The sequence below is a fragment of the Clinocottus analis genome, unplaced genomic scaffold (assembly GCF_023055335.1).
Source record: "Clinocottus analis isolate CAN_PGR_092001 unplaced genomic scaffold, fCliAna1.0.p SCAF_2, whole genome shotgun sequence".
Taxonomy (NCBI): domain Eukaryota; kingdom Metazoa; phylum Chordata; class Actinopteri; order Perciformes; family Cottidae; genus Clinocottus; species Clinocottus analis.
In genome coordinates this window covers 19,020,154-19,044,122 of record NW_027175931.1, presented here as the reverse complement: position 1 = coordinate 19,044,122, position 23,969 = coordinate 19,020,154, and the positions used below count along the sequence as shown (strand labels likewise).

Sequence of the window (23,969 nt, the reverse complement as noted above, 5' to 3'; positions counted from 1 at the left end):
TAATTTCACGTCGTTCGAGTAGTTGCTCAACTGTTCGCCTTGTGAATACGCCGCGGAGCTACGCTCGGGTCGTTTGATCATATGACACGTAACTTAGCTTAGCTAACGTTAAGTTTGGTGTGCAGCTAACGTTACGTTACCGTCAACGCTGGCTGGTTTGGGAGCTCCCAAAACCCTTCTGAATGTGTATCTGCACGCTTGAGATTAGGGTTTGGTTAGTTTGATTTACTGATTGATGTGTGACAAGTGAAACTGCGATGGGAAAGTGACAACTTTCAGACAAGCCCACTAAGTGCTCTCGCTAATTCCACTTGTGTTGAAACTCCAGTGAGGTATCTCCCTGCCACACAGGTAGCTCTGGATATCACGCAGCAGGTAAGGCTGGGCGGCTCGTTTACTTCAAGTATGATCGTTTTGGCTAAACAGTGGTCATCTGATTGTGGGTTATCACATTTTTTCAGATCGGTAACACTGCTGTACAAGTGTCTACTTGTTCCAACAGACAAACTGATAAGCCCCAATGGTCATTTACTCAAGTTATTTACTCTGACGTAAGACATGCACATACGCCTTTTTTTTGTTCTTTGACATAGGTGGTAAAGATGAAGGACCCACTGGTGCTGACACTGTGTGATTATGTTTTTTTCTGTGCTATGGTTTGGAGGGCCAAAAGGAATTTACTTTACTGACCAACATTACTGATATAAGTTAAACCTGCGTTCTGATTTCTAAAAAATGATGGCAACTGCATTTTAAGATGGGTTAACCGCATGGCGTGAAGGCTTTACAAACTTTCTTCCGCTGTGTTTGACATTGCAATCCATGTCTGTGAGCATGCCGTTGCTGTTGAGTCAAAATAGACAGATAATCACCAGTCAAAATGCTCACCAGGGCCCCTTCCTACCTCCCTATAGCTGTGCGAACAGGAAATGCAGCGCAGTGAGGGCATACATTGGGAATTCCAGCCCTCTAGCTTTATTGTCCTGTCCTGCTGCATTCTTGTGTGTGTGTGTGCTGTGCTTGTTGGAACGCAAGGGTGTTTTTATAAAGGTATCGGTTATCATCACTTACTTTTGTGCTCAAGTGTCCACAGTAAAAAATGCCATCGTGAGATATGACAACGACGCTCATTCATGAGCGACACTGTAGTAAAGAACAATGGCAATAAAGAGGCACAGTCCTGCATCGTAATGAGGCGTTATTTCACGGCTGTGGCTGCATCTGCGTGGACTAGTGAGTTGTTCAGTGTTATTGAGAGACAAAAGATGTCCACTTGAACTGGGGGCTGCTTCTTTCAGGCTGGGAAAGAAGTCTTGTGACTCGAGCGTCAGCTCGGCATCTGTTTGCAGCTGATCATCTGAGTCGCATGGACTCAGTAAACTTCAGTTATTTTACAGTCTACATCTGTATTACAGCGGTTGAGCTGTAATACAGATGTAGACTATTTACCCAACAGTTTAAGCTAGACAGTGGAGTTGTGGACGTAATTCTATATAGTGTCAATATCTGTAATGTTAAAGGGTGTCCTGACTTTATCTAAAATAAAAAAACAAACAACTAATCTGGTTAATCCACTCAACCCACTGTAAATATTTTCAGTATTATTTTTATGTTCAGAAAAAAGTTTTTCAACGCATGGCTAGAAACCACAATGGATAATTGAGACTAGGTGTTTTGGGATTTCCATGAACTGCTCCTTTTAATCACTAGTACGGAAGTTACATAGAAAATGTTTGGCATGTTTGAGAACGCGTGTTTACCGAGTACCTACAGGTTTAACAAGTAGTGTCATCATAGGAATGCTTTGTTTCCACTCAGACATCTCTCTCGCTGTGAGAGAAACGGCGCGTTGTCACCTTGGTCTCCTTGTTCGAACTGGAAATTGTCATGTGCGAGACGGTTTCTTCGAATCCTCCTCACATCTGTCTGTCTTCATACCACTGAAGGTGTGAGAGGAGTTGTTTTTTTTTAGGACACAACCCACTGCTTTCCGTACTGTGGTTTCTGTTACTGTGGAAACAGAAGCCCTATCTCTTGGTCCCTCAGGATTTCCGACTAGCCGTTCTCCACATTGGCACCTGACATCATGGTTCGGTTCATGTTTTGCGTAGCCCTCTCTTGCTCAGGTTAATGGGCTCTGCTGTAGCACACATGGACATCCAGAGAGCATGTAACTCAGCCTCCAACTGTAACGTACAGCATTAAGGTTGCAGCATAACAAAAACAATGTCAAGGATTAGTAAAGAAAATATTGTGTATTTCATCCAAATGAACGGAAACCCCTCATGGAGAATTTTGTATCTTCCTGCTGTCAGTTTAATATTAATGATAAAAAACCCTCTAATATATACTGGGAGTGGTTTTACCACACTGCTGCTGTTGTGGTTTTTTCAATGTGTTCTTGTTTTTCCTTGTACTTTTTAGCTCTGAACACTTATGAGACCACTGTCCTGCAGATGAGCCATCGGTGGGGGCTTTCAAGGCGCTGTCGCGGACCCAGATAGTTCCTGGCGACAGCGGCTCTGCCCCCCAACACCCCATTATGCCCAACAGCAGTCGGGCGGGGAGCCTGAAGGACCCCGAAACTGCTGAGCTCTTTTTCAAGGAAGACCCGGAAAAGCTGTACTCAGATCTACGAGAGATCGGACATGGCAGCTTTGGTGCTGTATATTTTGTAAGTATTTCACAATGCAAAGCTTATGGTCCAAGCCGAAACCCAGGTTCACTCTGATGTCAGAACTGCGTCCAAAAACACGGCCTCATCATTCATTTCAGTGAGGCCCCCTCTGTTGACACATTGGGACACACAGAGGTTGGCCTAGAGATAAAGGGTTGCATAAAAGTTAAGTCTGGCTCAGTTAAACAAATATATTCAATGCACATTTCTGGTAGTGCACTGTGTAACAAGAATGGCGCAATTCAAATGTTTAACCTAAATATAATTGTTATGGATGATACAATGAATGCTCTCGTGATAAGTTACCTGAAAATTAGGAGAACCCTATATGACGACACTATAAACTGCTTACAAGGAAGTCCAGCATGAATGTTTTTTGCTTGAAGATTGGGGCTTTGCAGCCTTAAAGGTCATTAGACTGACTGATGAATTGCTTTGTTTCAGTATTCAGCAATTGGATTCTTTTAAATATTTCACAATTTATTAAAAAGAATCTTGCACTGTTTTAGCAACATTGTCTCCGTGGGTCAGCCTTGACCTCCAACAAAATTGTTAAGCAGACTTTACAGGAAGAATCAAATTTTATTTAGGATGTATTTTTAGCTCAATATATTTTGAAAAGATCACTCAACTAAGACTTGAATCATTGGTTATGTTCTGAAGTGATAATATCAGTCATGCAAAATTTAATGTGCTTTTCATTCAGGCACGGGATGTGCGGACAAATGAGGTGGTGGCCATCAAGAAGATGTCTTACAGTGGAAAGCAGTCTACTGAGGTAAAATAGCGTTCACTGATCTATATCATGTTATTAAGCAGCTGCTCATTTTTTTCTCTCTCATAGACCTCTAATTTTTATGTTTTTTTTCCCACAGAAATGGCAGGACATAATCAAGGAGGTGAAATTCCTGCAGAGAATACAACACCCGAACAGCATAGAGTACAAAGGATGTTACCTGCGAGAGCACACTGCCTGGGTAAGACCCGACAAGAGAGTCAATGATGATGATTAACTTGTATGACCCAGTGATTGGTAAAGTATTACGTTCACACAAAATGCTCTTTATTTCATTGCAGCTTGTAATGGAGTATTGTCTCGGCTCTGCTTCAGATTTGTTGGAAGGTGAGTTGAAAACCGTTTATACTCCCGATGATTGCAATGAGGCCGCATGACTGCTAATGTAGACGGTAGACTCGCCTTTTCCTGATTTACATCGCTGTTGGTGAATTTATCCCTTCCAGTTCACAAGAAACCTCTGCAAGAAGTTGAAATAGCTGCAATTACCCATGGTGCTCTTCAAGGGTTGGCTTATCTTCACTCCCACAACATGATTCACCGGTGAGTGATTCAAGTGTGTTGAGGAGCATGCTGGACACTGCTTATGCCCTCAGGCATCCTGTCTTCTGTGTGGAGCTGTAATCATGTCCTCTCATGTGTTTTGACAGAGATATCAAGGCAGGTAATGTCTTGCTCACAGAGCCAGGGCAGGTTAAACTAGCAGATTTTGGTTCTGCCTCCATTGCCTGTCCTGCCAACTCCTTTGTTGGGACTCCATATTGGTAAGCTACAAAACATTTTATTTAAAGTTTCTCAAATTTTCCAGCAAAATGATTGTTTACACATTTGTATTGTGCTAAATGGGTTTGTTTTTCCTCAGGATGGCCCCAGAAGTCATTTTAGCTATGGATGAAGGCCAATATGATGGAAAGGTGGACATTTGGTCTCTGGGAATAACCTGCGTTGAATTAGGTAAGGTTGCTGTTGTACATGGTCTAAATCATATCTCAGATTTATCTTACATTTGATACATTACTTGCATCCGCATCAATCTCCTTGCCGGCATTCATTTTGCTCACTTAGTCGGTCAATAACTGAATAATGTTACTCTTTCTTCCTCATAATCAAATTTTCCTTTTTCTGAATCATCGGTGTAACCTGCTACTTGGCCTGCAGCTGAGAGGAAGCCTCCACTGTTCAACATGAATGCAATGAGTGCCTTATACCATATAGCACAGAATGAGAGTCCCACGCTGCAGTCCAGTGAATGGTGAGTTTAGAATGAAATTCATAGTAGCTGTTCTGTTGTTTCCTACATAATGTGAGGTCATGAAATAACTACATTAAAATAATATATATATTTCATCTTTCAACTTTAGGTCGGACTATTTCAGAAATTTTGTAGATTCTTGCCTTCAGAAATTTCCCCAGGACAGGCCGAACTCTGAGGAGCTCTTAAAGGTAATAATCTCAGTTTAATATGGCAGTTTATGTTCCATGTTTAATCCCCATAACCGTATCAAATGTCTGGATTTGAATTCAAGTTGTGTTTTCTGTGTTCTTCAGCATGCATTTGTCCAGCGCGAGCGGCCCGAATCCGTTCTGATAGACCTGATAAGTCGGACTAAGGACGCGGTGCGAGAGCTCGACAATCTGCAGTATCGAAAAATGAAGAAGATCTTGTTTCAGGAAGCCCACAATGGCCCCACAACAGAGGCACAAGATGACGAGGATGTATGTCATTTGCCTGTTTTTAACTTCTACTATCCGGTGTTTCTCTTTCTATTCCTGTCAGACGAGAGATTGTAATTTGTAGTATGACATCATCCTGTTAGTTTTAAGACCGTCGTTTTAACCTTGTTAGTATCTGCCGCATATGTTTTTTTATTTTTTATTCTATTTTTTTAGGATCCAGAGCACAGCGTGGGTAGAACGGGTACAGTGAACAGCGTGGGGAGCAACCAATCCATACCCAGTATGTCGATCAGTGCCAGTTCCCAGAGCAGCTCTGTCAACAGCCTCACAGATGCAGGCGATGACAAGAGTGAGGTGGACATGGATGGAGACCACACGGTCATGTCCAACAACTCGGTGATACGCCTTAAACCGGTAGGAAGTTCCGCTTGTGTTCACTGGTTCAAATGAATAAGTCATTCATTATTTTTGCTATTTAATGATTTATATTCATCATTTTAAATATAATATTAGACATAATTACTTTGCAGTATTTTGTTCTGCTACTTACGTGCAACTGTGTGTATTTTTGCTTGCTTTTCAGGAGGAGGAGACAAATGAACAGTCAGAACCCAACACCCGGCCAACTGAGCCTCAGTCCCCGCCTGCAAACACTCCACGGCCAAAGCGAAACCGCGAACACTTTGCTACTATACGCACAGCATCAGTGGTAATAACCTATTTATTGAATTTGCAGATCAAATAAGAAGATGCCTATTATAACTGCTTGTAAAGCTACTGGACATTTTACACATCCATGTCTTCTTCAAAGGCAGACATCTTTTGACATATGGCCCTCGTGATCATTGCAGGGACATGATCCAGCTTGAAATCTTGATGCACTTCAAAAACATTAGTTGTCCATGTTACATATTATTCTCTCATAGACCTCACTTTTGCGTGATACAAATGCATATTGCACATACGTCTACAACAATTTAAAGGGAATGCATGTCTTGTGTTTGCCAGCTTACTCGCCAGATTAAGGAGCACGAGCAGGATTCCGAGTTAAGGGAGCAGATATTGGGCTACAAGCGCATGAGGCGGCAGCACCAGAAACAGCTGATGGCTCTGGAAAATAAGATGAAAGCTGAGATGGATGAGCACAGGCTTCGTCTGGACAAGGAGCTGGAGAACCAGAGGAATAGCTTCGCCCAGGAGATGGAGAAACTGATCAAGAAGCACCAGGCGTCCATGGAGAAAGATGTAGGCTTGAAGCTCATCTGTGTTCACTGAAGATTTACAAAACACAGTTTGTTTGTTTTTGCATAGAGCCAACTGATTATGATGTGCATTCTTCCATTAGGCAAAAACATTTAACAATGATGAGAAGAAGTTCCAACAACACATTCAAAGTCAGCAGAAGAAAGAGCTCAACAGCTTCCTTGAATCCCAGAAACGGGAGTACAAACTTCGCAAGGAACAACTTAAAGAGGTAAGGGATTCCAGGCCTTCTCGTCCCTTACAATAGTATCCTAAACTTTGAGTTTTCTTACAATTGTCAAATGGACGTAAATCAGCACTATGACGTCTGTTCCACCAGTGACCTGCATTCTTTCTTCTGTTTAGGAGTTAAATGAAAATCAGTCAACACCCAAGAAAGAAAAGCAGGAGTGGTTGTCCAAGCAGAAGGAGAATTTCCAACACTTCCAAGCGGAGGAAGAGGCCAACTTGGCGCGCAGACAGAGGCAGTATTTGGACCTGGAGTGCCGAAGGTTCAAACGGAGGATCCTGATTGCTCGCCACAATATTGAACGGGACTTAGTGCGTGAGGTCAGTGCTGTCTCCTACATTGTATTTCTGGGTCTGAAATGTTGCAAATACTAATTGATGCTAATTCTTTTTTTTGGGGTGCATCATTGCTGTTTGTCTCTTCATGCATGTGCACATAATTAGGAGCTAAACAAGCGTCAGACCCAGAAGGACTTGGAACACGCCATGCTTCTCCGGCACCATGAGTCCATGCAAGAACTGGAGTTCCGCCAACTCAACAACATCCAAAAGACCAGGGCTGAGCTCATCCGCCTGCAGCACCAGACGGAGCTCACCAACCAGCAGGAGTACAACAAGAGGAGGGAGCGGGAACTTCGACGCAAACACGTTATGGAGGTTCGCCAGCAGCCCAAGAGCCTCAAGGTGAGCACGCAGCGTGTGAGCATGCATGGCATTTGAATATCCACTAGATACTCTAATGATAATGAAACACGGCTCTGGATATTGTGAATCTCTTAAATATTAAATTCACTATTTGTCGGGCCTAATTTTCATCTTGAATAAGCCGATATGTGAAACAATTGATCCACCGCCTCGAAGTGTGAAGCTTTGGTAAACTGATTTTTTTGTTTGTGACGTTGAGAATAGCCGCCGACCCACATTTCTTAATGTAGGTGATAATGTTCAGTTCCTGCTTTGTCTTAATGTTCACTTTTAAACGAGGAACTGTACACCTTTCTTTTCATATTCTCTGTAACATAGTCCAAAGAGCTACAGATTAAGAAGCAGTTCCAGGACACGTGTAAGATCCAGACCAGGCAGTACAAAGCACTGAGGAACCATCTGTTGGAGACCACACCAAAGTCAGAGCACAAGGCTGTCCTTAAACGTCTGAAGCACGAGCAGCACCGCAAGCTTGCCATCTTGGCAGAGCAGTATGACCACTCCATCAATGAGATGCTTTCCACTCAAGCGGTGAGTCTGGGAATGCATAAAATTTAGAATCCTTAAGCTGTAAAATAAGACTGTTAAGGTGCCATCTGATTTTACAATTTGCAACCTTTTAGAGGATGTGTCTAAATCAGTCATGGTTGTGTGTGTGTGTGTGTGTGTGTGTGTTTTACTTGATGGTTCCTGATATATTCTCTGCCACCAGCTTCGCCTGGATGAGACTCAGGAGGCTCAGTGCCAAGGCCTGCGAATGCAGCTACAGCAGGAGCTGGAGCTTCTCAACGCCTACCAGAGCAAGATCAAGATGCAGACAGATGCCCAACATGAGCGAGAAAGGAAGGACCTGGAGCAGAGGGTGTCACTCCGGAGGGCCCTGCTGGAACAGAAGGTCCACTATTATTATTATTTTTTTTCTACATTAGTCTGACTATTGGGAAGATTTTTGTTTTATAGCTACTTTCAATGTAAAAGGCCAGCAAAATTGCTCATTATGTCCTGGTTTATTTGACTGCTGCTCTGGTTGAAGGAGGAAAGAGGCATCAAATGCCATGACAATGGTCATTTGTCTGCATTCATAATGTGTGGGAGATTTTGGTCAAAAAGCAGTCTGTAGACTTTAACAGATTTCTAGTGGGTGTGAACGCAAAACATATTCATTATTGATGCTTGTAGGACACGGTGGCGTTAAGTCACACTGCTAACTGTGAAGCAAATGTATTGTTTAAGAACATTGTCTTTATTTTTCTATAGATTGAGGAGGAAATGATGTCCTTGGAGAATGAACGCTCGGAGCGGATCCGGAGCCTGTTGGAACGTCAAGCCAGAGAAGTTGAGGCTTTCGACTCCGAGAGCATGCGCCTGGGCTTCAGCAACATGGTGCTAGCAAACCTCTCCCCAGATGCTCTCAGCAACAGCTTCCCTGGGGCTCCAGCGAGTTGGAGTCAGCATCAGGAACAGCAACCGCCTGGAAGCTCTCCCGGGTCACAGTGGGGCGGTGGCGGCTCGGGCTTAGGGTCGAGCCACCACGGCAGCCATCACCACTATCACTCCAGTCCCGGAGGGGCACCCATGCAGCAAGGCTGGGGGCAGAGCATGCAGGGAGGTGGGGTTCCATCACCGTGGGGCCACTCATCATCATCATCATCATCAGCAACAGCAGCAGGCCTGGTCTCCCGCAGCAGTGGAGGTGTACAGAACAGCCCCCATGCAATGGGGAGGACACCCTCAGGAGGGCGCAGTGAGCAGAACATGAGCAGGAGTACCAGTGTCAACTCTCAAATATCTAACGGGTCACACCTCTCCTACACATAGATCTCCCCCTCCCTCACTCCGTCAGCCTCGGAGTCCGATTTTGAGCGCGGAGACGTAGAATCCAACAAATAAAGCAGGACAGAATATTGGTCGAGCTCTGCTGCTCTGTGTCTCTCTGCGTTTTATCTCCCGTGTACAGATGTGGATGTGCGATGAAAATAAATGTTGCTCAGGTCAAACGGCTGGTAGAGACGCAGCCCGTCCTCACGGCAGTTCATCAGCACACACGCAAGGTCCTTAAATTTATGTTACATAAGAAATTTGAGTGTCAACACAAAATGCCCCCATTTGTTTTTATTTACAGCTCTCTCTCTCTCCCTCTGAATCTTATTAAATGTATGTTCTGTGCTATTCACAGCCATCGCTCTCATTTTGCACATGAAACACTGTTAAAAAGCTTTTGGCATGTGTTAACGATGTCCTTAGAAATGTGGTATCAAACAATCAAAGAACTCATTTTATTCAGGATGCGCCTCCACTCTCCCGATTCGTATTCTGTTAAACGCTGATCCATTTCCTGACGGTGGTTTAAAAAAAAAGAAGCCGCAAACCAAACTAAAGATGCTTTGCTGTCGTGATACCAGCCTGCTGTAATGGTCATCGTGATAATTAGATGCCTCCTTTCTTTCAGTACTTTTTCACCCGATTTCCTGGTCAGCAGTCAAAATGAGACTTAACAAATTCAGAGCCAAATAAACAAACCGTAACCGTTTCAGGCTTTAGTTGCAACACTACTTCAGTGCCTTTTTAATGCTTGATTATAAAATTTCATCTCAAATGTTTATAGTTTGATATTTTAAATGTCATCATCAGTTTGTTACAGGTTTATTTTTCTCAGATTATTATACTTACTGTGAAAGCAGTAAAGTTGGTTAAGGTCTTATAAATGGTGAGAAATAGAAAAACACTTATATCGGTGTGTATCAGTAACTATATATTTTTGGTCTTTTAGAGTGGTGGTACGCTGCGGGTGAACTTGGAAACCCTGGCGTTACAGAGAATGTCATTGTACACATTCACAGGAGGAATTGTGAGGCGATAAAAAAGGAGACTACTTTGCCTTCAATAACAATCCTGGTATTGATCTGTTGATTTTTTTATTAGTGCCTTTTTAAACTGCTGCCTTTTTTTAAAGCACTTTAAACAGCGGAATATGTGTAAAATTGTACTTCTTCTAGCGAATCACCCGGTGGATGAGTGTGTCGTTGGTACGCATGTTGTCAAGTTCACCCGTGCTCTGATTTGTAGGAGCAATTTCCCCAAGTACAGACAACACCTAGTGTTTGGCAATATACAGTGTGAATGAAAGCATGCCCCCCTCTCCCTTCTGCAGCTTTAACTGTGTTTTGAAACTGTAGCTGTTGGTTCTCCTCTGTGTGTTTATGCTGAGTTTTGATTAAATAGAGGATGTGAGGACGCTGCAGGCTTTTTAGATATGTTCTGGCTTCAGTTTTATAAAACAAACTGAACCGAGTCAACTGAAGAGAGTCCATTGAGTGCAGGCAGAAAGCTGAAGACGATTGTCATGACCATGACAGCAGGCTTGGCACTACTCAGAAAACTCCAACACTGTTAAAAATGTAAAAGGTGCTTATAAAATTATACTTGTTACACCATCTCATCAGAACCCAAGGACAAGGGGGACTGAAACAAGCACACGCTCGCATGATGACATTGTATCGCATACATGTAAATGTAAAATTGAGTCAATGCACACTCTGTGAAAACAGCCAAATACTAAATAAATGTGGCAAAAAGCATTTAGGTATTCCTTTTGATAGCTCTCGCAGTTCCTCTAATAATATCTGTCTCTGCTCACTCTTCCTCCTCTCTGGTTTGTGGTGGAAATCTTATGAGAGAAGTTGGAGCCTTTTAACAACCTCTCTGTACGAGTCAGACAGTTTAAAACCTTTTTTTTTTTTTTTTTTAAAGGCCATTAAAGATAATGATCCAGAGATAAGGATATATGCTCCCTTGAATCACAAAGCTGGAGTTAAATGTTCATATGTGTATATTTTATTAAAGAAAACATTTAAAGACTAAACTCACATTTTAAGAAAATAATGTCTAAAACTAACTTTATTTAACTGTCAGACCACACTGATATTAGCAGACTTTTTGCTCTCAAAGTGGTTTTGGGTGGTCTGGTTGACATTGCTCATTGGACGATGTTCTTAGTTGCGTGTCCACAGACGGAATGCCGCGTATACATGTATTTGCTGTCATCTCTTTTAAATGCCACTTCTTTAGTCATGCAGCCATCTCTGAGTGTTATCACTGAAGAGTTCCTCCGTTTGATCATTTGTCCCCATTCTACTCTGGTTCAGAGCCACGTGTTCAAATGCTGGCGCTTTCTGAATGTAATACTGAGATAGATTCTCATCACCTTTGAGAACACACAAATGCTGGGGTCTTTTTCTTAATTACATGTGTATATATTCTCTCCTTGAAAGTATGCATCATAGCAAGCTGCTTATGGTTTGGTCCCAAAACACTTTTTTTTTTTAATGCTGAGTGATGAGTTCCAGCTACTGTAACACAGCAGGGTATATTCATAATTTCTTTTCTGATCTATTGATACTTGGTAAAGAAAAATGTATGTATCGTGATCTGAATTGTACCTTTAAGTCAAAAGCCAAGGCCAAGAGTTTGAATGTTAGGCCAATCAAACCTCACATACATGCCAACCTTAAGTTTGTATGCACAACTTTTGTTCACTTTTATGTCAATGTTGTGTGTGAGGGAGTCTGGATATTGTTGTCAATCATTGTCATTGTCTTTACAAACCTGCATTTTATGTTTTTTTGTTTTACTTTGATGTCAAATTTTGTCCTACTGACTGAAATCTTATGGGAAGCAGAATGAGAATCAGCAACAAAGATGGCGATCCTTTCTATGGTCAAACACTGTGCCATACCTGAGTTGCCAAGCCCAGATACCAATGCATTGTCTCATCACCATGTTTCAGTGGGCGGATGGCACAAAATGTATGAAACCTAAAAACAACTTGGTTCTGGTCTAGTGGCCAAAGTTAAAAGGCTTGAAGAGATCAAGTGGATGACAGGCAAATTATGAAAAGAGATTGCATTTCTTTGAAGATGTCAGTATTCTTCTTTGGCACATTACCACTACAACTCATAACCTGTATTAAAATGTATAGACGGTGGAACTTGTTATTGAATGTCAGAGAGATTATAAAGATACTACATAAGAGATGGTAAAGTACTAAAAGTGAATTTAAATTGTGTAAAAAGATTCAGAAAACAGAATAAAAATAGGATCAAATTTACTATTTGTATTATATTTAGCTTTGTGTTGGCAGAGGGATATTGAACAGAAATCAGCTGTAATAAAGTAATTTTAGTATAACTGGCTTTGTGTTTTTATTTTTGTTACCTCAGGTGAGCACCTTTGGGTTGATGTATTATGTGATTGCATGACAGTACTGTGTCATACAGCTTATGCTGGACTAATGATATCCCTGGTCACTGAGCAAGGAGCATTAAAATAGGTAACGTATTGCGTTATAACATTGAGGTTTCACACATGCAGTTAGGTCTAGTCTTAACTTTCCTATTTTTTTCTAGCTCCGTCTCACTTAGGTCCAATCCCAATCTCCACCCTTATGGACTCACGGATTTTGAGGCGCGCTCCGGCGAAGTCCTTGAGGGTTTAGGGGTGTCCCAGTGTTACATCGTGGAGTGGCTGAGGGCTCTGTAGCAGACATTTTGAACCCTTTATGAACCCTTTCCATAAGTCAACATTAAATGCTGACTTTGCCTAAGGGTATTACCCACAATGCATTGCAACATGAGGTTAACAGCAGTTCCCAATGAAAGAATGGAGACATAAAAAAAAGGTAAACGAAGAGGCACGTGGGCATTTAGCCCGATCAAATACCTTTACAACATTATGGAACATAAAAACACATGAATTAGAGGAATGCAAACAGAATATATATATATATAGTTTTCTGTACATTCATTATACATCATTTTATTTTAACAAAAACGAGAGAATAAATAATATAAAATGACTTCTCATCTTATGAGGAAAACGTTTGAACCAGTGATTAAAAAGAATAAAATAAATACATAATTGTACACAATATCTTTAATATAGTCACGTGATGTTGCAGCAACGCGTTGTCCCATTCAGATTCACACCAGCTCAAAAGCTCACAGACTCTCACACTTAACTATTTAGCAGCTGACGTCAGTGAGTCCCTGAGGGTTCAGGGTTTGAGGGTTTAGGGTGGAGATTGGGGTTGGGGGTGGAGATTGGGGTTGGGCCTGAGTACTGTCAACGTTACGGTTGAACTGCGCATGTGCTAAACCAAAAGAAACGTCTATGCCTTCGTTTAATAGCCCTGTCCCAGAAGCGGAAACGCATGCAACGTGATACGTGATGAGTATTGTAAACAAAAGTGCACGTTTTGCTCGCCTGTAAAAAGGAATGACGGTACAAGAGACGTTTACTTAAGTTAAGTGAGTAAATAGTCGAGTCATTAACCAATCTTTTGCCCGGTTAACAATAATGAATATATAACAAATGTAACTTTACGTTAGCTGTAAGCGGCAGTTTGTTCCTCGTGAACTTTGTCGTGTTCAATGTCACATTTAAATCCTTATAGCATTAAACACGTTTCGGTTACATGTTAATCATTAGTGTATGTCTCAGCTGCTACAGTTAAAAAGAAACGCTGAAGTAGCCGATGTCACACAAACAAGGAGCTTTAAAGCGGCTAAGCTAGCTAGTTCTATCACAACTGTAGCGGCCAAGCTAACGGTAGACGTCACTGACGCTGTCACCTGAAGACACATTATTATCGTCCCTGTACCGACAACTCCGTATGCGTGACTAACGTTTCACAGACAGTAGTAACATTGACTTCTGCAGCTAACGTAAACGAATGTGTTGTGGAAAACACAAGTTAGTGAGGCCTATAGACGTGTAACGTAGTTAAGCTGAAACGTGCACACTGATTTACTATATTTACTTGAAACAGCAAAATGAAATGAGGTTAGCCATTGAAGTGGCAACGTCTGTCTTTATAAGGTTGTTTTTTTTTTATTTATCTTGGTACACTTTCTTTGAAAGTGTGTGTTTACGTCCCACGCGTGTGTAATTCTAGTTTACCTAGCTAGTTATAGTAATACTTTATGACATACTGTAGATATGATTTACTAAACATATTTGGAATGATAAGCCTTAAACTATTTTACTATACAAATAATGATGCATGAAATATGCTCTACAAATAAATAATGTATTAACGACTTACACTATTTAAATGTGTTATGTATGCACCATTGTCATATGGGTAGGACATAAACTGTGTGTTCTCTGAAGGTAGACACATATTAAAAGAATTACTCTTGAAAAGTCAAGACCGGTGAATACCATTTTGTATTCTCGGTATAAATACAAGAATCATAATGCCAGAAGGCATCCCTTATTCTTACTGTATGTGTGCTGTCCTCACAGAGATCCAGGATGTTGTGTGAAGTCGTGCTGTCATCACTATGGTTCCTGTTTGTTATCTTCTGGGTCAAGACAATAAGTGTTTGGATGTTTCTGTCAATGTTCTACCAGGACCGGGCATTTTACTACTGGGGAGATGGGTAAGACATTTAAAAAAAAAATGTGCATTATATTTTCCAAATATAGTTTGTTCAACATTTGACAAAACAGAAAAAAACAAATTAGCACTCTATACTAAATACAAAGGGTATAAATAAGTGTAAGACATCATATTTTATATATGTATGTATGTATGTATGTTTATATATATATATATACACATACATATATATATATGTACATACATATATATATGTACATACATATATATGCATATATGTATACATATATATGCATATATTTACATATATATATATATAAATATATATATATATATATATAAATATATATATATAAATATATATAAATATATAAATATATATATATAAATATATATATAAATATATAAATATATATATATATAAATATATAAATATATATATAAATATATATATATATATATATATAAATATATATATATATATATATATATATATATATATATATATATATATATATATATATATATATATATATATATATATAGACCTAAAAGAGTCCTTACGCCCTTCCTGAACTGATGAATGGTAAAACACATATGGTGTAATGTCCATTGTAGAATCAGTATTCCTTTTTTTTATGTTACAGGGTATTTGCAGATGATCCTGGACAGATGATATATATGTTGAGCAGGTAGTAATTGTATTTTTATCCTAAACAATTGAGTTCATAATAATGTGAAATGTGAGCCATGTGTATTTGTGTGCAGGTTATAATATTGTCTCTCTCCACAGAGTGGATACCCATATTCAGACAGAGATGCAGACTTGAGACGAAAATAATGGATCTTAAAGGACTCAATAGAGGCAGTTCTTTAACTGAAGAAAAATGGTGGAAAGCAGTAGCATTTGTTTTGTTACGTTGACTGCCTTGCACACTGTTGTGCACAGTCCTTGTTATCATCAGTAACTGTAAGCCCCCTTTCAATAATAGGTGGTGGTGAAGACATGCAGCATGAGTGAAGACCAACTAAGATGTAGAGGGAGGTCTTCAGTGATTGATGTGTATCATGCTCATCATTATATATATATATATATATATATATATATATATATATATATATATATATATATATATATATATATATATATATCATCTCTTTAAGATATTGGGGGAGCAGAATGAATGTAGCAGAAAATGCTTGCTTCGTTTGGTCATTTTTTTCACTTTTGCAGGATGCAAGCCAGCATGCTTCTCTGGTAATTTTACCCTCAATACTCCGAGTAGCAGATATAAGCAATAAAGTAAAATTTTCAGTGTGCACTATTATGACGAGGCAGTCGGTTCCAATTGAATGAATACCGCATGCAACAGTACTTTGTAAAGTCAGCTGCATTATGTACTGAAAGTACAATATATATATAAGTATATACATCTATATATATATATATAGATACATATAGATATATATAGATATTCTATAAGACTATTCTCTGAGAGCAATATGTCAATATTATATTGAGGTAAATGATTAAAGTGAAATACAATTTTAAATTTGCAACTCTTTGCAAGCCCGCGAGATTCGTCTGCCAAGATATTTTTTGCATGTCTTCTATATCAATTAGAGGGTTTGCTTTTGAACAAAAACAAATGTCACTATTGTTTTGTCAAAATGTGTTCAATAAAAGTATTTTTAAGGGCGATTTTCTTTCTGCTGAGTGCTCCAACACTACGCCAGGCCAGCAGGGGTCGCTCACGGTACCGGAGCAAAGCCGGTCCACCACCGGGTCACCAACCTGTTCTGCCGGGTCCAAACAATAATGCCGTATAAATTCTGATTAAAGTAAGGCTTTGATGGTTGTTTGTGCACTTACGTGCATCGAGGATTACGTTAGTCACCTGGCATATTATTGTTGATTATTTGTGCAAACAAATATCTGTTTTCACTTGTCAGCAGTCTGTCGTAAACATGGCTCCAACGATCCAGACACAGTCTCAACGAGAAGACGGCCACAGGCAAGTCAAACAAATATATTGTACACGGTTGATAAAGTGCCTGGTCTTCTTCAGTGGATACTTCATGTTCGTGTTGATGTGACTGAGTTGATGCTGAAGAAGATACAAGTCGCCGACATTTTCTTATTAACTCCTCAGTTGTGTACAACGTCAGCTAACGATGCTAGTTGTTGGAAGGAAGCTTAGCTCCAGTGAACTTCCGCTGCTCGGGTAACTTGGCGCTAGTTACTCATGCTAGATGGCGTTAAGTGAGTTTGAGCCATCCCGTCAGTCCTAATAACTTAATTCAGAGGCAAAACAACAGGCCGACATTGTGTTTTTTTTTAGCTGAACGGTTTTTTTTTAAATTTATTTTTTAAGACATGAAGTGAGACAGTCCCAATGCTAACAGTAACATGAAGTTGACCAGGTAGAACAGAAAGCCTTAGCTGTCCTCTATTGTAATGTGATTTTTTTTTTTAACGTAACTTCATGGAAAACATTCGCATTCAGGGAACAACTAATTAAGTGTCATTTATTTCTATCAAAGGAAAGCCTAATTTAAGAAAAGGTTACAGAGACCAGTGCATACATTATGTTCAATTCCCTTTCACGGAAACATTTCAGTGTCACACTCGAGCCTTAGCTCATAGGACATTTCTGTTTTCTCTTCCAGCAGGCCATCCTCTCATCGGACTGTTCCAGAGAGGTAAGCAGATTCAGCACTGAGTATTTACTATTGTATACACTCATGTTGAGTGTGTCCTATTTTTAAAGTATCACTAAAGATTCTGAGTAACATCAATCTGTGTGTGTCCTGTAATTTTCTGCCCATGACAGGTCAGGGGTGGTCTGTCGAGTGAAGTACTGCAACAGCCTTCCTGACATCCCCTTTGACCCCAAATTCATCACATATCCATTTGATCAGCACAGGTAAACATCCAGCCTGTCTATCCACGGGCTGAGTACACACAGATGAACATGGCGCGCCTTGACATCTGTTTTCTGCTGTGGCAGGTTTGTACAATATAAAGCCACTTCTCTTGAGAAGCAACACAAACATGAGCTCCTGACTGAGCCAGACCTCGGGGTCACCATTGATCTCATCAACCCCGACACTTACCGCATAGACCCAAGTGGTAAGTCTAGTTGTTGTTACATAAAACGTCCTTTTTGTCTTTTTTTCCAGACATTACTGTGTGTTATCAAACGTCCGCATAGACTGAACCATTCTTTCAAATTCTCAGTACTGCTGGATCCTGCTGATGAAAAACTGTTGGAAGAAGACATCCAGGCTCCATCCAGTTCAAAGAGGTAACGCTGCTGAATAGTCAGCTTTATGGTCTCATAGATTCATGTGGAGATATTGAGTTTAACATTTTCACCTTACCTCTAAAGGTCACAGCAGCATGCCAAAGTGGTCCCGTGGATGAGAAAGACAGAATATATTTCTACGGAGTTCAATAGATATGGCGTGTCCAACGAAAAAGTGGAAGTCAAGTAAGTTGGCGAACTGTGTTGTGATGGTTTTGTGTGTGTGTGTGTGTGTGTGTGTGTGTGTGTGTGTGTGTTTGTGTGTGTGTGTGTGTGTGTGTGTGTGTGTGTGAGTGAGAGTGTGAGAGAGTGCGTGTCTGTATCATCAAAATATGTTTTGTGTTTAGGATTGGTGTGTCTGTTAAACAGCAGTTTACAGAAGAAGAAATCTACAAAGACAGAGACAGCCAGATTTCTGCAATTGAAAAAACATTTGAGGATGCGTCGAAAGCGGTGAGTGAGCTTTGACAAACCTGAAGAAGTAGAGGGATGCTTGTAACGTCCAGCTGTCGGCTGCAAATCGGCACATTAAACCAAAATGTGGATGCCGTTTTGGCTTAAAAAAAATGTGATATAGTTTATAAACATGTTGTTTCTCTCCAGATTGCACAGCACTACAGTAAACCCAGAGTCACTCCTGTGGAGGTACTACCTGTGTTCCCCGACTTCAAGGTGAGCTATAATCTCAATCTGTTTTCTTACTTTGGTGCAGGGAGGGAAAAAATATGTAACACTTGTCAATAAAATACAGAAAATGTACATGCAACTATTGCTCAAGTTGCAATTTATTTTTTATTGTTATTGTCATAGAGATTTCTCTAATCATGTTTTGGTGTCTTACAGATGTGGATCAACCCATGTGCTCAAGTCATCTTTGACTCTGATCCTGCACCGAAAGACATTTCAAGTCCAGCAGGCGTGGACATGATGTCTCAGGCCATGATCAGGTATTTACAAAATATTGGTTTTCTTGTTGCCACATTTTTTTCTTTTGCATAAACACTAATTATATTTCTTGTTTCTTTAACACAGAGGTATGATGGATGAGGAAGGAAATCAGTTCGTGGCTTACTTCCTGCCCCATGAAGAAACACTTCGCAAGCGGAAGAGAGACTGCGATGAGGGGATGGATTATATGCCTGAGGACTTGTATGTGACAATATTATATTAAGAAAATAATCCTTTTAAAAAAATCCCTTTGCTTGTACACCAGTAGTAATAGCAATGCTTTTGTGTTTTCTTTTTTGCAGGTATGATTACAAGATAGCCAGGGAGTACAACTGGAATGTCAAGAACAAAGCCAGCAAAGGTTATGAAGAGAACTACTTCTTCATCTTCAGAGATGGAGATGGTGTTTACTACAATGAGCTTGAGACCCGGTAAGTCATTGATTGGAGAAGAAAGAATTGTTTGTGGGTGCACATCAATGCTATGGAAGGGAGATATGCAGCTAGTGTGGGTTTTTTAAATTTAAGATTAAGGACAAATGTAGATGTTTAAGAGAGTTTGTTGTAAGTTGATGATAAAGGCACAAAACAAACAGCCCCATGATTAATGGCGGTTAAATGGGAACCTGTTAGGCTCTGTCCTCTTACAGCCTTTCTTCTTTCCTGCAGGGTCCGTCTGAGCAAGAGGAGAGCAAAGGCTGGAGCTCAGTCCACCACCAACGCTGTGCTGGTGTGTAAGCACAGAGACATGAACGAGAAGGAACTGGAAGCCCAGGTGAGAGTGTACTTTTTACTTCTGATTGCCTTGATGTTAGACTGAACACTTTTTTTTTCTCAATCACTTATTGTGACGGTTCTTTGTTGTTTGAAGGGACAACTTTGACTTAAGATTAGTGACTGAATTATCATTTTTCTTGTTTAATTAAAGCTTATTGTTTCGTTCAATACCTCCATATTTATCTTAAAACCACAAAGTAATGGAATAACATTTATAGATGTAGTGTTATTTATATTCTTTAGTTTTTTTTTTCAACATTATCTAAACACAGTAGTCTCAAATAGGCGTGGTAATTTGTTCGAACCACACTAATATGGCTTTGTCTGTTTTTTAAACTTTGATCATTAAACAGTAGTAGTGTACTGATGGATGCTTCTTTGTCATTATGATTCCTAGGATGCACGTAAAGCTCAGCTGGAGAACCATGAGCCAGAAGATGAAGAGGAAGACTTGGATAAGTTGCAGGATTCTGGTCCGTTTTCTTCTATTCTCTACATTTGCAATTCTAATCATTGTGTTTGTACTTATTTGGCCACCTGCTGCACTGCAGTAAAAGTCTTTTAACAGCTTTTTATTAGTTTCCATTTCTTTCTGTAATATTTTTATTGTTTTCGCCAGGTGACGATAAAGAGAAGGGCAGCGGCAGTGAGGCTGAGAACTCTGGTAGTGACTCTGAAAAGGATGAGGAAGAACTAGATCAAAAACCAGACGAGGAGGATGAAGAAGAAGAAGAGGAGGAGGAGGAGGATGATGACGATGAGGAGGAGGCGGCGCCGGCAGGCCCAGAGAAGCGTAAGAGGAAGACAAGCGGCAGTGGAAGTGAGAGCGGTGAGGAGAGGACCAGAGAAATGCGAGACGAGGAAGAGATCTTCGGCAGCGACGACGACAGTGACGACAACGAGAACAACAAGAACTCGGCCAGGAGCAGCGCGGCGGAGGGCAGCGGGAGTGACGATGAAAGAGGGAACAGAGGAGGCAGCAGGAGTCGCAGTGCCTCTCCAGCACACAGCGACCGCAGCAGTGACCACTCCGAGACCCGGGCCCACAGTGGGAGTGGAAGTGAGAGAGCCTCAGATTCCAGCGACGCCAGTGACAGTGAATAAAATCTGTGGTGCGGACACCTTTTCTTACCTTCGTGTTCAAACATGGCAGTGTTACTCTGTCACAGACCTTAATATTAGCGCAGTCTGGGGATGTAGTTTCTTATGATTGCAAATATTAAAGGTGTGTTCGGGGTGGGGGAGGTGGGGGGTGGGGGTGCGCTCATTGGTTTTGGACAGGGGACTTCTCTCTTCCATTCAGTTTTTAATTTGTACGATTTAAACCATCACACCTGTAGCTATTCTGTCCACCATTCCTATAGTTTTGTCTGTCAGATATTCCGTACAGGATCATGGAAAAATGTATTCGTTTTTGACTTTGTGTTACGGCTTTAAAACTGATTGAATAAAATAAATGCAGGTGATGTTTTGTAAGAAAGTGGTTGCACGTTGTTGTTTTTCCCTCTTTTAACAGAGTTAGGTACCCTGTAAGTAATTGTGTGGGTGTGTTCTGACTTTTCTTGTACAAAATTCATGTTTATTTTAAAATTCACAAATAGAAGCTTCCATTTATAGAGTAAATCATTTAATAACATGCACAGCTATAGAACTGATCATCGGCCGTGTTTTACAAAGAAATGGATTGATAATACTCCATTTTTAGCCAAAAAATCCCAACTGGTTCTTCAGCCATTCTTCTGTCAAGTCATCAGTATTTCTCGTTTCAAAGACCTCAAGGAGACAAGTCAAAAAGATTGAAAAGAAGTTTAGAGATATTAACTCCACAATGCGCAAGCTAGTTGATAATAAATAGGTTAAGAGAATGAAAACAAAGGCATCAAAAAGTACAAATAACTTTGAAATAGTTAGGGTTTGATTTTCTATTCAATAATTGTACCTTTTTTTTTTTTAAATGGGATTTGCATACCACTGGAGTCATAACGGACTGCAGGTCATAATCAAGATCTTTACCTTTGTGAGCTCTGCAGCTTTCACCAGTTGATTCTTGCTGCCTGCATACATCATCTGTTGCTCTGGCTTACATCCTGTCCAAATGAAATTAACATTATTCCAAGGGATTCTGTAATTTCACCAGTCAAACATTGCCAACAAGTGGATTCCTGACAAAAGGAGACGCTTGTTCATTTGACCGTTAACTTGTAAGGCGTAGAAGAACCAGCAGAACAATATTAATATAGGAGACAGATGATGTTGTATTTAAGATACTGTTTTTACTTACCCACTGGACTGGAGAATATGAAACACAGAGGATAAGACACCCTTCCATCGGCATGGGCGTATTTGTAGCTGTAGACCATGAACGTGCAATACTGTCAAGAAATGTAAGACCTTTTTTTTGTCTTTGAAACACTGATATACTTTCTGTGATTTTTTTCGGATGTTGCTCTATTCTTAAAATAATAAGAAGGATATCTGGGTTGTCGCTCTGGGAGTTCATCTCTCAACTCATCCAGTGAGATGTCCTAAAAGACAAAGTTGATGTGACTTTATATCCAGAAACAACCCCCTCCCCACCAACCCTAAACAATCATTTGACTTGCCTCAAATTCCTCTTCAAGAATAACAATCTGCTTCTCCATGTCTATTTTCACTAAGAAATCAAAATGATTATTTGGGCTTTTGGTTTCGGTCATATTTGCTGATAATCTGAAACCTGTAGTACAGGAATTTAATTTGTGTTGGCCGACTTACAAACGTGTTAAAGTGCATCAATAGCATGTGCTACTTACTTAGTATGGCAGCATTGTTGGTCTCCTTTCGAAATCTAAACTTTCTCAGTTTAGCTTTCAGACTTTCATCCACTTCACACACAACCAGGGAGCTTGACTGCAAAAATGGTGTAAAATGTAACAGTCCAAGTGCATCAGTTTATGAAAACAATAAAACACATCTCATTGCTCCTGATGAAAGTTACGTGGCTCGATCTACGCGCCAGAAATAGAAACAAAGAAAAGAGTGCGAGAGACATGGGCTCCATCTGTTCCGATGTTGAGGTCTCTATCCACCGCGCGTGGATGCATTAAACATTCATAAAGCTATGCTGACATATTGAGGGCAGGAAATGTCTTTTTGCTGCGACATGCAGGAATGCAGCTTCCTGTGTGAAAGTGCGCGTCGGTTGGTCGACTTGTGTCTCGTAAACACACACACACACACACAGACACAGACACACACACACAAACATGTATGAATGACAGTTCATCAAATCGAGCGCATTTCAAAAGAAAAGCGAAATCTTTCAAGCAATTGCATCAGCTTCACCTACCATTCTCAGGGGATCCCTTTGTGCCTCCCTGTCTTCAAGGTGAGACTTCCTTGTGTGACTCAAGCAGACTCACGACGAGCTGACAGCTATACTTTCAGACTGTCAAGATGGGACATGTCGAGGGAGGGCGGGTACACAGCGAGACCTTCCTGTTTTCTCAACACAGCTCAGCCCAGTGTTGCACCAAACAATCGTATTATCTTTGTATGGATGTCACGCGTTAAGGAATAAATATGCATAACAAACCTATGCATCTTAGTATGACAGAGAGTAGTGTGTTGATTGGATCCAAGTAGTTTGAAGTTAGAGAAGCACATTTTTATTCTATGTTTTCTGTCACAGTCATTTGAATGATACCATTGGTGTTATTAGAGCTACTTTCACTTCCCGTTAACATGCATGGATGGGCATTACATAGAAGCTTGCACAGCTTGAACGCTTCCTGAGGTTCTTTAAACGGACACCACAATAGAATGATTGGATTTTTTTTTCTTCTAAATCTCAGTAGAAGTATAGAAATGTATGCAGTACAATGGGAGCTACACAAATATCCAACGTAAAACGTCTTCATAAGAAGTGATTGCTGTTCCAGTATCATGTTGTAAGGCTCGTGCAGGAGGCGTTTATAAACTAAGATCAAGTCGGACAGTTTTCAGCTGCCTTCAACACAGGAAGTCAAAGAAAAAAATACTTCCTGTTAGATCTGATCTTTAGACTACTTGTAGTTTACAGATCACGTTTGGATTTATTCATATGTGATTATAAATATATATTTATGGAGAATTGTGTGTGTAGCTGCATCATTTGTTCTTTTTTTGTCTGCCTGTGAAATACACTACCTACTACTGGTTTTGATATGTG

The 23,969-nt window shown here is 40.3% G+C and overlaps 3 protein-coding genes and 1 long non-coding RNA gene across 12 annotated transcripts in view; 3 read left to right on the top strand and 1 right to left on the bottom strand.

Annotated features, from left to right (window-relative positions):
• taok1a (TAO kinase 1a) overlaps positions 1 to 10,577 on the top strand; it is an 11,221-nt gene extending 644 nt beyond the window's left edge. For 3 of the 5 annotated variants that reach the window (XM_068584295.1, XM_068584292.1, XM_068584291.1), the window contains exons 2-20: positions 2,425 to 2,674; positions 3,384 to 3,455; positions 3,553 to 3,654; positions 3,755 to 3,800; positions 3,920 to 4,016; positions 4,124 to 4,237; positions 4,336 to 4,427; positions 4,632 to 4,725; positions 4,835 to 4,916; positions 5,022 to 5,189; positions 5,364 to 5,564; positions 5,734 to 5,859; positions 6,159 to 6,395; positions 6,496 to 6,624; positions 6,759 to 6,962; positions 7,086 to 7,325; positions 7,665 to 7,877; positions 8,059 to 8,241; positions 8,604 to 10,577. In XM_068584295.1, the coding sequence (XP_068440396.1) occupies positions 2,543 to 2,674; positions 3,384 to 3,455; positions 3,553 to 3,654; positions 3,755 to 3,800; positions 3,920 to 4,016; positions 4,124 to 4,237; positions 4,336 to 4,427; positions 4,632 to 4,725; positions 4,835 to 4,916; positions 5,022 to 5,189; positions 5,364 to 5,564; positions 5,734 to 5,859; positions 6,159 to 6,395; positions 6,496 to 6,624; positions 6,759 to 6,962; positions 7,086 to 7,325; positions 7,665 to 7,877; positions 8,059 to 8,241; positions 8,604 to 9,164 (3,093 nt within the window). In that variant the 5' untranslated portion in view covers positions 2,425 to 2,542 and the 3' untranslated portion in view covers positions 9,165 to 10,577. The remainder of the gene's footprint in view (positions 1 to 2,424; positions 2,675 to 3,383; positions 3,456 to 3,552; positions 3,655 to 3,754; positions 3,801 to 3,919; positions 4,017 to 4,123; positions 4,238 to 4,335; positions 4,428 to 4,631; positions 4,726 to 4,834; positions 4,917 to 5,021; positions 5,190 to 5,363; positions 5,565 to 5,733; positions 5,860 to 6,158; positions 6,396 to 6,495; positions 6,625 to 6,758; positions 6,963 to 7,085; positions 7,326 to 7,664; positions 7,878 to 8,058; positions 8,242 to 8,603) is intronic. The other 2 variants (XM_068584296.1, XM_068584294.1) reach the window with 1 other exon arrangement.
• Positions 10,578 to 13,509: 2,932 nt separating this feature from the next.
• LOC137791027 (uncharacterized) lies at positions 13,510 to 15,794 on the top strand. The gene is made up of 4 exons (XR_011077973.1): positions 13,510 to 13,651; positions 14,652 to 14,788; positions 15,396 to 15,440; positions 15,542 to 15,794. It is a non-coding gene; the product is annotated as an uncharacterized lncRNA (long non-coding RNA).
• A 124-nt stretch (positions 15,795 to 15,918) lies between these two features.
• Positions 15,919 to 21,010, top strand: paf1 (PAF1 homolog, Paf1/RNA polymerase II complex component). 5 transcript variants are annotated; one of them, XM_068584810.1, is made up of 15 exons: positions 15,919 to 16,590; positions 16,705 to 16,763; positions 17,419 to 17,451; positions 17,583 to 17,675; positions 17,760 to 17,881; positions 17,990 to 18,056; positions 18,141 to 18,242; positions 18,404 to 18,509; positions 18,660 to 18,728; positions 18,900 to 19,003; positions 19,089 to 19,205; positions 19,307 to 19,435; positions 19,673 to 19,778; positions 20,178 to 20,253; positions 20,400 to 21,010. In XM_068584810.1, exons 2-15 carry the CDS (start codon positions 16,717 to 16,719, stop codon positions 20,882 to 20,884), a joined length of 1,656 nt encoding a protein of 551 aa, XP_068440911.1. In that variant the 5' UTR covers positions 15,919 to 16,590; positions 16,705 to 16,716; the 3' UTR covers positions 20,885 to 21,010. The 5 variants fall into 5 exon arrangements, with proteins under 5 accessions (XP_068440911.1, XP_068440912.1, XP_068440909.1 ...); XM_068584811.1 differs by having other exon boundaries at positions 16,702 to 16,763; positions 17,422 to 17,451; XM_068584808.1 differs by having other exon boundaries at positions 16,702 to 16,763.
• Positions 21,011 to 21,391: 381 nt separating this feature from the next.
• gmfg (glia maturation factor, gamma) lies at positions 21,392 to 23,230 on the bottom strand. Its single transcript, XM_068585234.1, has 7 exons — positions 23,109 to 23,230; positions 22,573 to 22,669; positions 22,384 to 22,433; positions 22,256 to 22,305; positions 22,062 to 22,144; positions 21,794 to 21,867; positions 21,392 to 21,553 (listed from the first exon to the last, which is right to left on the bottom strand). Exons 1-7 carry the CDS (start codon positions 23,109 to 23,111, stop codon positions 21,482 to 21,484), a joined length of 429 nt encoding a protein of 142 aa, XP_068441335.1. The 5' UTR covers positions 23,112 to 23,230; the 3' UTR covers positions 21,392 to 21,481.
• Between the last annotated feature and the right edge of the window lie 739 nt (positions 23,231 to 23,969).

Bases quoted from the DNA above. Each gene is read 5' to 3' on its own strand.
- paf1 (XM_068584810.1), top strand. From the start codon at position 16,717: ATGGCTCCAACGATCCAGACACAGTCTCAACGAGAAGACGGCCACAG. The intron at 17,452-17,582 runs GTAAGCAGATTC...TGCCCATGACAG, and splicing joins CATCGGACTGTTCCAGAGAG to GTCAGGGGTGGTCTGTCGAG. The intron at 20,254-20,399 runs GTCCGTTTTCTT...TGTTTTCGCCAG, and splicing joins GGATAAGTTGCAGGATTCTG to GTGACGATAAAGAGAAGGGC.
- gmfg (XM_068585234.1), bottom strand. The intron at 22,434-22,572 runs GTAAGTAGCACA...TTGATTTCTTAG, and splicing joins CAACAATGCTGCCATACTAA to TGAAAATAGACATGGAGAAG. The intron at 22,306-22,383 runs GCAAGTCAAATG...TTTGTCTTTTAG, and splicing joins TTCTTGAAGAGGAATTTGAG to GACATCTCACTGGATGAGTT.